The following is an 11,662-nucleotide window of genomic DNA, read 5'->3' as shown; positions in this document are numbered from 1 at the left end:
TGCATTCACCACATTAATCAATGAGGTTCCCTATGTTTGACAACTATAAGTGTAACTGTATTTTAACAATATCACCCCAGATTTTATCCTGCTGTTAGGTGTCTATAAAAACAAGCAGAGCCAAAGTATATTGCATTCACTACATTAATCAATGAGGTTCCCTATGTTTGACAACTATAAGTGTAACTGTATTTTAACAATATCACCCCAGATTTTATCCTGCTGTTAGGTGTCTATAAAAACAAGCAGAGCCAAAGTATATTGCATTCACTACATTAATCAATGAGGTTCCCTATGTTTGACAACTATGAGTGTAACTCTATTTAGAATATTCCCTATTTTTATTTTTTTAAATGTGACACCTGTGGTTAAAACCAAATTTTCCAAAGACATTGATAAAGCCTTTTAAATTCACTGTGTCATTTGGGAATCCTAACATACTTAAATCTGGTGATTTTAAATTTCCCACTCAGACAGTTTAGGCAATTGTATAAGACAGATAAAAATAGATTTTATTTAAATATATTTTTGATATAAAAGATTCCGAACCATTTGATACACAGAGAGCCACGATTGGTTGCTAAGCGAGGACGTTGATCTTCTTCCTCACTTGCTCCTCCCACTAGCAGGCGCTGAGGAGTTCGACGACGAAGACAACGATCGCCTTCCACTTGACCTTCAATATTTGCCATCGGATAAACAAAGGGAGGATGATCCAGATGTGAGGGTTATACTGGTGGAGGCGTTGACATTGGTAATTTATTTAAGTTTATTATTATTTGCAATTAATTGACAGTAGCTTATTTATTCTCCTTGGATGGATCACAATAGTAGTAGTGGGATTGTTACCGATCCTTTTTTAAAGTTAATTATGTCATATTGGTAATGTTTTGCTAGTAACTTGTTTATCCTCGTGAGATGGGGCAAGGATAGTGGCTTTATAGTACGAGATGGGGCTTTATAGTACGAGTCACAAATGTTGGGTTAATGTCAATACTTTATTTAAGTATAGCAATATTGCATGTAGCAATGCTGCATGTTTTCTCACCATCTTGTCTGGTTTTTGTGGGGAGGTCGAACTATTTTATGACGGTATTTAAACTTATTTCACATTTAGAATAAATGTCTATAAACGTAATACGTCATCACTTAACAGTAATTAAGTTAAATTAAGTTAATTATTCGTTACTTCATTCTAGTTGTACATTGTTTTCAGTTGAATATAGTAGTACCAATATTATTGTAAATTGTTTATGTTTACTACCAAATTGCGTAAGGAAAAAAAAGAAAACATGTCCCATCTTACCCCATCATGCTAAACGTTGTCAGTTATTTTATCTACTATAACTACTGTATATTGTTTTCAGTTATGCGCCACTCAATCTGGTAGAGCTTATGTCAAAGCCAAGAACACATACGTGATAATGCGTGAGTTGTACAGATGGGAGACGGAGAATGACAACACTGATGTGGCCGAGACATGTGAAAAACTTGTGCAGGTGGATTAGTTGTTTATCTATCAGGAATTAATGGATGTAACTTATTTATCCTCGCATGGCGGAGCATTGAAAGTCGTTATAACACGGGTGTTGTGTTTCATACACCTCGTGCCTGCTTACAAGTTACCACGTATGTAACTTATTTATCCTCACATGGCGGGGCAACGACAGCCGTTATAACACGGGTGTTCTGTTTCATACACCTCGTGCCTGCTTACAAGTTACCACGTATGTAACTTATTTATCCTCGCATGGCGGGGCAACGACAGCCGTTATAACACGGGTGTTCTGTTTCATACACCTCGTGCCTGCTTACAAGTTACCACGTATGTAACTTATTTATCCTCGCATGGCGGGGCAACGACAGCCGTTATAACACGGGTGTTCTGTTTCATACACCTCGTGCCTGCTTACAAGTTACCACGTATGTAACTTATTTATCCTTGCATGGCGGGGCAACGACAGCCGTTATAAAACAGGTGTTCTGTTTCATCCACCTTGTGCCAGCTTACAAGTTACCACGTATGTAACTTCGTGGGTGTTTTGTTTTTATTCTCATTAAAAAAAAGGAAGTCATTATAAAAATGACTTTCAAACAATAATATTTCATACAAACTCTTAAAGAGCATAAACATACCCCACGTCACCTTTATTTTTTTTGGTAAATTCATAAAGCAATGTTTTATTGATTCCAAAAATACTTTGCTTATTAAAATTGGTCCAGTATAGGCGGAGATATTCGTCCTCAAACAGTGATCTCTAGCGCTATCCTTTTTTTACTACAAGCTCCGTGTTTTTGTTGTAGGAACATACTAGTCACGTGACTGATTCATTCGTAAAAGCGAAACCTAAGTTTTTTTGTTTTCTCGTTTTTTGCTGAAAACACTGCCTGTCGCCTTTTCTGAATGAGAGCGGCTTTAACAAATTTGTGACGTTATTTGTCACGTGGGTAGTACACTTCTCAATTTTTTCGCCACGCAAGTTTCAAATCGGTTTTATGAATTTCACGGTGTTTGAGCTGGAATATTTTTAGTTATACAGAACCGATTAAAACAAGTCGTTGGAATTAGAAAAACACACTCTATCTAATAAAGCGATGTTCATTTAGGTGTGTTGTGGCTCTTTAACCTTTATTTGAATAGTTTAGGCCTTCTTATGTAAACTGATTTCTTTTTAATTTTAGATTTTAATTTCTGATGAGCCAGAAGACGGGAGAGAGAATTTATTAACTTGCGATATTCCAGAAGAACATTTGAAAAAATTGCAGAGTTGCGGTTAAATATAGAAACTATCATTTTATCTTTTATTGAATATTGTGTCAAATTTGCAATCATGTTGTTTACGTTCCATTTCATGTAAATATAGTTCCTGGGCTGAAATAACGTGAAAGGTCTGTTGTATAAAAATAATGTGGTCGTTGCTCAAGTTTTTCGAATGAGGATTAATTGAATTGAATGCATGAGTGTAAATTATTTATCCTCGTGTGGCGGGTAACGACAGTCGTTATAACTCGGGTGTTCTGTTGGATCATTTAGTTAGAGCAATGTCTGTGTAGTGTGTACTACCCACAGACATATACGCTGTTAATAATATTGTGTTGGGCATCAAACCCAGTCTCCTGTGGTTTCTATACAGGAAATCCGGGTAGCACAGTTGATTAGCGTGCCTGCCTCGAACCCAGAGGTAATGGATTCAAGGCTCTTCGCTGCTACTATTGTGGGCGTGTGTGCCCTTGGGCAGTTACATCATTATTCACCAAACCCAGTAGTTTCTATACATGGAGAATATTTTAGTTGTACTGCAGTCGATTAGATTATTGTTTGCATTGTAAGGATTGGAAGGACGTTCCGTCATTTTATTGTGCTGTTATTTCAAGATTTTACAAATACACAGTAGTTTGGTCCCAAGTAAATGAGTGCTTTGAAATGCGTTTACTTTGGGATTTCTACAGCGTCATTCTGACAAAAATGCGTTCTTATAAAAGTGTTGACGAATGTTAAAGATAGATGCCTAAAACAGTTTCTGTGCTTTAGAAAGGTATGATTTTGATTCATATTAAATTAAATTTTAGCATAATTTAATAGGTATAGAAAATCAACATACGCTTACTTATTACAATAATTGCGAATTGTATTTTGTTTGGCAGCACTATTTATGTAACTCCGCAAATAAATTTTGGCAGAATGTCAGTCGTGGCAGAAAAAATAACAGAGGTCAAAGATGCAGTTTGATATTTTCATTAAAGTCTTATTAATATACTGATTTAAGCGTTAAAATACTGTAAAAAGGCACATATTAAAAAATATATATTTTGGTGCTACTGAAGAATCTTCCCCCACCTTATTTGATAACCACTAGTCCACTAACAAGTAACAACCCCTAACTACTATTAAACACCTATAACCACTGACCCTCTAACACTTTCCACCAGCCTATTCTGCTATGTGCCGGAGGATTTTTCACTAGTGCCAATATTTATAATCAAAATGCCTAAAATTCTTTTTCATATTTTTCATTTAGTTTGTTTGAGTAAAAATTAAGTAATTCTTTCTCTTTCATTGTGGTTTGTTGTGGAATCTTCATTGTTGTCACTGTGCACTATGAGCCGAGCGATTCAAGTAGTAAAAGCTCACGTTCCATTGATTAGTTTCCCAACCCGTGTCAAGTGGTCACCAAAGCTTACACCCCCTCCTGCAATTAACGTCGCTGCTGTATCGCCACAACTCCTAACCAACCAAGTTCCAGACACCATAGAGGTTTTTCGCGTCGTGCCTGACCGATTTCGTCGTCGCCCCGTTGATATTGAGGAGCTTGAATACATACAACGAGGGGGGCCTGAGTAAAATGGACGACGAGACAAACGACAACATTTTCAAACAAACTTTTAAATATTACAAACAAAAAGCCACACAGCCATCATTTGATGATGTAATTGATTTTAAAAACGCCCGGAACCTTGATTCTGTTATTGTTAAACAAGTACCTTCACCTTCCAATGACTTGATTGGTGAACTTGGTTTAAAGTACAAAGAAAACTGGGAGATTTACGAGCTTAAAAAAGTCCCTGGTTTGTTTATTATTCCGAACTCATTCACTGACAAAGGGCGAAGGATGTGGGCGAATAAATGCGTGACCGAGTATTTTAAGAAACCTCACGAAACAAACGTGGATCCGTTTGATGACAACCCAGATAAGATGTGGGAATCAAGTTGTGAATATTTACAAAGCAATGCGGGCAAAGGTTCATGCACGTATGAAGGTTTGTATGGTTAACATTATCAGTAGTTTAATAACTCTTTAAGGGTCACAGGTCACAGCATAATTGAAGCTTCTATATTTGTTTATGACGGATGTTTAGAGCTTATATTGCTCGTACACTGAAACAAATCTACTATTTACAGTTTTACACATAAACTGTCAAACTATTCAAAAGTTATTGTAATTTAAATTTCAAAACGGTATACAGCGCATGTTATCTTAATTAATAGCACAATGTACCTGAAAGATCTGGTGCTATGAGATGGGAAGCAGACAAAAATCAAGTTCAACCTTTAGTTTAATAGAAAAGAAATATATTTCACCTCACTAGCATTGTCAGTCTCCTATTCAAATAGAATGTATGTGAATTTTTGACCAGTGTGTATGAACATCTTGTCGTCTAAAATCTGGCATGTTTTATTGATTTTCCTCAAATAAAAATCATGTTTGTTCGTTACAGATTCTCTATCCTTACTAAAGTGTTGCCCGATATGGAAACTACGTTGGGCAACACTGGGTTACCATCATAATTGGAACAGCAAGCAATACAGCGAACAACCTTGTTCAGAACTCCCAAGCGAACTTCGTAAAACAAGCAAACTGTTCGCTTCCATGATTGGAACGGATGATTTTAAAGCAGAGGTGAATAATACATGTTTATAATAAGCACTTTTTTAAGCTGTTTGTTGTTTACATATTTTAGTTTTACCCTCTGTAATCGCAGTCAAAAAGACAAACAAAATATATTAATAATTAATTAATTTCAATGCAAAGGATCCTTGGCATTTTTCAAGATAGCATTGGTTCATAAATACAATTTCCTCCTTCATGGCCATTTCCTTTATAAACTTATATGTAGGAGATTTTTATTTTCATGTTTTTGATCCCCAGGCGTCCATAGTAAACTACTATCATGTTGGTAACGCCCTCTCACCCCATGATGACACATCAGAGTTGTATTTGGAAGCTCCGTTGGTTTCACTGAGTTTCGGGTTGTCTGCAGTCTTCCTTATTGGAGGTAGGGGGGAGGTGGTTGAAACTTTTAAACAAGCATAATGTGTATATGCTTGTAAAAGGGTTACACTATTTGTATGTTTTGATGTGTTTGTGGCAAAACTACAGATGGGATAAGGATAACTTAGATTTAAAAAGCTATTCTGAATGTGTGTTTGCAAATTGCAATGAAACAGTAAATATAAAAAATCTCATTTAAATAGTTCACCATTGTAACAAATATTCCTTGGTTTCCAAACATAAAGATCTTATATCCCAAAATATATTGTGTGTCTATGGTGGTATGATTCAAGTAGTCTACAACAGTTGACCAACTGGCTGCAACAATATAAGTTATAACCATTTAATTTTGTCTGCTACAGAAGATGCATAACAAACTTTCTGTTTCTGTCATATCAGACTTGTTTTTGATTATAACATTAAGGATCATATTATAAAAACTAAAGGCCAAATATAATGCAAAACATTAAGTACAACACTTGCATTTAAATTAAAGCATATTTTTTCCACCTTCAAAAATCTTGTTTACATCAGTTCTTGACTTGGTTCTAATCCCTAGGGACGAGTAAAGACCAAAAACCCGAAGCTTTATTTATTCGTTCTGGTGATGTCATAATTATGAGTGGCGCTTCACGCTTGGCTTACCACGCTGTACCAAGGATATTAAAACCTACCAGTGATGCCCAACTTAAATCTTCCAGTGTTGCCGACAACTTGGATTTATTTATGTCACATTCTCGTCTTAACATTAACATACGCCAAGTTCACTCCTAATAATACACCATATCTCAACGTCTATACAACCTCAATTTTGGTGATTAGCATAGTTCTAAAGATTAATTAAACGAAATATATATTTGTTGATATTGTAAAAGAGAATTTAATAGCTTGGCTGACAATTTGGACAGCTCGTTAGTGACCACTAGGTTGGAGCAATCGCTGTAGAGTTGCATACACCCACACTTGTAGCAGCGCCGAGCCTTGAACCTGTAACCTACAAGTTAGAGGCAAGGACGCTAACCACCAATGTGACAATGCGGGAATATTAATAATAAAACACAGATGTTTTGTTTTTTAACATTTCATTGCAGTAACACTTTGTCACTTTGGGTTTTTTAAATCTTAATTTTTGCAAATATATTTTTCTTTTCGCATCTTCCTTTACAAAAGTACAAACTGCATAATAGAATTGCTTTAATAACAGTTCAAATCACTCCAAACAATTAAATGATATAATTGCAATGCCGCATATATTGTGTAACATCAATCTACACACAGTCAACCTGCAACTGCGTGTTTGCATGTTCATAATAGATTCGTATACGAATCAACTCATGCGCGTATCAATACGTTATGCACCATCCATAGAATTAAACATATCTTAAGATATCTGTGTTTCATCTACCACGGTTGCCATGGTATGCTGTTGCCAATGACGACGCGTCCATAAACGAGAAAGGAGTTTGGAACCCGACTTGCAAAGCTTTAATAACATTTCGACCGGTTCTTCGTATAGCCTGTTGAAAACATAAACACGAAATTTAGCCGTTTTTGTGCCAACTCGTACGCGGGCACAAGGTGTATAAAACAGAACATCTGTGTTATAACGACTGTCGTTGCCCCGCCACGCGAGGATAAATGAGTTACATACGTGGTAACTCGTAAGTGGGCACGAGGTGTATGAAACAGAACACCCGTGTTATAACGACTGTCGTTGCCTCGCCACGCGAGGATAAATAAGTTACATACGTGGTGTCGTTTTTTTTGGTTTCAAACCATCTTTACCTTTCTTGTTCTTTTTGCTCTCCTTCCCTTCCATTGCTTTGATACGTAATCACCAAACGTTCGTTGTTTAACGTCATTATGTAATCTGGTGACGTCGTCAGTTCTTTCTTCGTCATCAGAGGAACAAACCGATTCATCGTGGATTCCAGAATCGTTAAAACTCGATATGACGTCACAAACGTTTTCTTCTAGAAGTTCGTATTTGTCCGGAAGTTGTGCGAAATCGACGCGTTTGCCGCGGTATGTATATTCATCCGCGTTTAGGTGAGGTAGGGACTCTTTACTCTCTCCGATTAAACGATCTTTATCATTATGCGTCATCTTTTCGTCATTTCCGCTTTTATCCGCTTTCCTCCAAAACGGTTTCTTCTTTTGTGACTTTGTTTTTGCCGAAATTTCGGATTCTAAAAATATTCTTTATTATTTCTGAAGTTAGTCGCATAAAAAGTTCGGCGTTATGACACGCAACGGATATGAAATATAGACTACACCAGCATATACTTCTTAAATTAAAAAAGACATGTGTTTTAATGACGATTACCGTTGCCCGACATGCGAGGATAAATAAAGTAGCATTCATATAGTAGGGTGGGGAAGATAGCAGACCTTTTCATTCTATTTTCTCGTCCCATTTGGTAGTAAACAAAGAACATTCAAAGAAATATAAAACCGTATCCTCACGCGACTCCAATATAGACCGTTGTTAATTGTTTAAAACACGATCAGGATATTTGGATATTATGTGCTAAAGGTGTCCCATTTCCCCCCACCCCACATATAAATTAAACATACATAATCCATTACCTTTATACTTCTTCTTAAGATGAAGTTTCTTCAACACAATGCACATAATTCCATGATGTTTCTTATCAACGAGGGGCGTGTCATGTGACGTATCTGTGACGTCATCAACCAGCCGAACCTCGTCGAAACGTTGTTGCTCATTCAATGAGTTATAAGCAGCGATCATAATTAATGAACCTACGCAGCTACAAATAAACACATCATTTTTTAATTATTCTTTAAAAAAGTTAACGAAATTCAGGTTAATTATAACAACAAAGAGAAAGGAATTGACAGCAAAACAACCGTCGTTAAAAAACTACTAATATAAAAGTGCCAGATAAAAGCGTGGCTAAACATACACGTTATATAAACAAAGTATAAAATTTCATTTCAGATGTTTTCACTTTTATTCCACCTCAAACAGCTTCGCATTGTTCATATGCAAACATGCCGCGATGACGATGCACGGGTTATTACGTCACAAATGAACTTTGTTTAAAAAATCAAACACAGAAGTTAAACAAAACTTGAAGACGACCGCCCCGTATAATCCCCCCATACATTAGTTTCTTTATGTTTAAATTACAAACGGTTGCGATGAATTTGTTGATCAACGTTTGTTAACAAACCGTTGACATTATACATGTTATTATATCACATACCATTCTTTGCTTCCAAGTCTGTTTAAAAATCAAACCACTAGAAAGTAACCTGCGATCCATTCGAAACGACTGCCCTATTTATTTCTCTCTGTTTAAATTATAGTGGGGTGGGGTAAGATTGGGGAAATTTTCATTTTCTTTTATCGTCCCATGAACAAAGAATACAGAACTGTATAACCATATCCTTGCAACTCTAAAAGAGCGTTGTTAATTGTTCAAAACACAAGAAAATATGGGATATTTAGTTTCTAACGGTATCCATCTTACCCTACATTACTTTACAAACAAACACAAGACACTTCGCTGCAATTCTTCCAACATGGTTGGTCTATATGAGGCCCAACAATCCCTTACAAACCTAATCCATACTAAAGTCTGGTGCCACCAACTACTTTCAAGTTTTTTTAAACAGACACGCTTTACGACTATAAAGCCGCCTCAGGTTTCTATTGTGCCGCAAACATTGGTCGGTTCCAAGCAAAACAAAAGTCGTATCACCTTCTTGTTAAAACGTTCACCATATGCTGCAAAGTTGGTCATCCTCTGCGCCACCTATAACTGTATGTTGGTCGTAACTCCACAAACCCTTTGAGATTCTGTATTTGCTTCGCAAACAACATAAGACTACGCTGTCAGCAAGTTTTAATTGTAGTAAGGATATTAACTGTTGGAGATTAAACTAATCCTTGTATGGAGTTGAAGGCTTTGGTCTTGAGACAATCCAACTGTTCTTTGTCTGGCATTGATAATCTTTTTATAACTGCGTCCGGAAATAACTGAACCAGCGAATCCGTTTACGCGCAAACAATTAGCATCGATTAGGAATTTGTGCTGAGACAATTAACACGTACTTGCTAGAATCTCTGTATACAGCAGTCGCACAACTGCTCAAAGGTTGAGTTACATATTTCTGAATCAATAATTAACCAATCTGTAAGCATTACATCATAGTTAACATTTATACCACCAACGCATGTGTCAGGTCATTGTAACCGCAACCTGAAGTAACCTTAGCTATTGCCACGACCTATGTCAAATTAGACTTAACATAGCCTATACTCTAAACCAGCGTTTTTAAACTGGGGTAAATTCACCCCAAGAGTTAATTCCTCGTATTTTCGAGGGTAAATGAGCTGCCAATCAAAATCCAATCACACAAGCAAAAGTTTAGGAACCACTGCTCTATACTGATTGAACAGTTAAATAAAGACTTCGACCAGCTCTGTTTAAAGTTAAATACAGACTTAAACCACAGTATACGGACAGTTACGCATACATACTTAGTATTGAACACCTTTGTTTGGAGGAAATGCAACAAAAGACGGCAACCTTTCATTATTATACCTCGGGCTATCTCGCTTTTTGTACGAAAACAAATCTATGGAAACAATTGAAACAATCTTTCGACCTTAATCGCGAATCCTAATCGCGTTTACACCTTTTCCTGATTCTTTATCGGAAGGTATAAGAACTATATCTGCGGTGTATCGTGGACTTTGCCCACTTTATTACTCGCAATAATAGATACGAAGCTCATAAACCTTAATGACAGCGTGCAACTTCGTCCTTATATAACACGATACCAAGCATATATAGTTACAGCATATAAATATGCTACAAACAATGTGTACCAAACATATTACATCAAACATCCCCACTTGTACTACGAGCTTTGGCGACTTGTTTCCTAAAAATATTCTGTTACTTTGGCTACCATATACTGTCTTTTTTTATTTTTGGCTTCTGGTATAAACTAAAATTTTATTCTAACGTTTCTATAGACATTCGGCAATACTTCATCAGGGCTTGGAACAACAAAAAAACTAGCTGGTTTATAAACCAGAGAAGCCCAAACAGTCTTTTAAAAAAGTTTCAAAACCTACTTGCAAGAAATCGTTCGTCTGGAACTGGGTTCGTTACGCCTGACTGAACACATGACGTAGTTGTTACATCAGATGGTTATGTTGTTAACCAAAGGGATCAAAGACATTTTAACAAGCGGCCAATACTGTTCGGAAAGCGTTCGTTAATTTTTAATAGTAAAATCGTTGTGGGCTATGACACAATCGCGTCGTATTATGTCGACTGCATACTTCATGCATGTTTGATGTAAACATGTTGAGGTATTGAACTCTACTTGAACTGGCGTGATGCAAAAACCGGCAGAGTAATATTAATGTCTTGGTCGCTGCTGTGTTGTGGTTTTAAAAGCTTTAGAACATTTGTTGATTTTATGTTCATACGATTTAAAACGTTTATTTTATATAGTAGGGTGGGGGAGATGTGACCACTTTAGCACATAATACCCAAATATCCTGATCGTATTTTAAACAATTAACAACGGTCTAAAGGAGTCGTTGGAATACGGTTTTAGAATTCTTTTAATGTTCTTTGTTTACTACCAAATGGGACAAGAAAGTTGAATGAAAAGGTGTCCCATCTTCTCCCACCCTACTGTATTCAGACATCTTCTACCATTCTAAATTTTTAAATGTATAGTCGGGTGGGGTAAAATGAGACAAGCCTTCATTCTCTATTACCGTTTAATTTAAGCGAATGATCCAGCGACGTCGGCCTGAAAAAACAAGAGGATGAAAGATCATGAGCAAGCTCGTGCTGCATCCCGGCACAGAACATGAGATTCTTTAGATTTATATT

At 36.5% G+C, this 11,662-nt stretch overlaps 2 protein-coding genes and 1 long non-coding RNA gene across 3 annotated transcripts; 2 read left to right on the top strand and 1 right to left on the bottom strand.

The window, feature by feature from the left end:
- Window positions 1–532: 532 nt before the first annotated feature.
- On the top strand, window positions 533–2,883 carry LOC100176935. The gene is made up of 3 exons (XR_001975374.2): window positions 533–754; window positions 1,368–1,499; window positions 2,683–2,883. It is a non-coding gene; the product is annotated as an uncharacterized LOC100176935 (long non-coding RNA).
- A 971-nt stretch (window positions 2,884–3,854) lies between these two features.
- Window positions 3,855–6,647, top strand: LOC100186336 (nucleic acid dioxygenase ALKBH1). Its single transcript, XM_002120873.5, has 4 exons — window positions 3,855–4,758; window positions 5,218–5,399; window positions 5,649–5,775; window positions 6,331–6,647. Exons 1-4 carry the CDS (start codon window positions 4,344–4,346, stop codon window positions 6,543–6,545), a joined length of 939 nt encoding a protein of 312 aa, XP_002120909.1. The 5' UTR covers window positions 3,855–4,343; the 3' UTR covers window positions 6,546–6,647.
- A 305-nt stretch (window positions 6,648–6,952) lies between these two features.
- Window positions 6,953–8,547, bottom strand: LOC100179265. Its single transcript, XM_026839965.1, has 3 exons — window positions 8,361–8,547; window positions 7,557–7,960; window positions 6,953–7,288 (listed from the first exon to the last, which is right to left on the bottom strand). The coding sequence occupies exons 1-3, from the start codon at window positions 8,524–8,526 to the stop codon at window positions 7,169–7,171; spliced, it is 690 nt and encodes a 229-aa protein (XP_026695766.1). The 5' UTR covers window positions 8,527–8,547; the 3' UTR covers window positions 6,953–7,168.
- Between the last annotated feature and the right edge of the window lie 3,115 nt (window positions 8,548–11,662).

This window comes from Ciona intestinalis, unplaced genomic scaffold (genome assembly GCF_000224145.3).
Source record: "Ciona intestinalis unplaced genomic scaffold, KH HT001086.1, whole genome shotgun sequence".
In the NCBI taxonomy this organism is placed as follows: domain Eukaryota; kingdom Metazoa; phylum Chordata; class Ascidiacea; order Phlebobranchia; family Cionidae; genus Ciona; species Ciona intestinalis.
This window is presented reverse-complemented; position numbering and strand designations above follow the sequence as displayed.

Coding starts and splice junctions, on each gene's coding strand:
- LOC100179265 (XM_026839965.1), bottom strand. CDS start 8,526: ATGATCGCTGCTTATAACTCATTGAATGAGCAACAACGTTTCGACGAG. Junction 7,961..8,360: donor TCTTAAGAAGAAGTATAAAG/GTAATGGATTAT, acceptor GAATATTTTTAG/AATCCGAAATTTCGGCAAAA. Junction 7,289..7,556: donor GAGCAAAAAGAACAAGAAAG/GTAAAGATGGTT, acceptor TGTTTTCAACAG/GCTATACGAAGAACCGGTCG.
- LOC100186336 (XM_002120873.5), top strand. CDS start 4,344: ATGGACGACGAGACAAACGACAACATTTTCAAACAAACTTTTAAATAT. Junction 5,400..5,648: donor CGGATGATTTTAAAGCAGAG/GTGAATAATACA, acceptor TTTGATCCCCAG/GCGTCCATAGTAAACTACTA. Junction 5,776..6,330: donor TGCAGTCTTCCTTATTGGAG/GTAGGGGGGAGG, acceptor TCTAATCCCTAG/GGACGAGTAAAGACCAAAAA.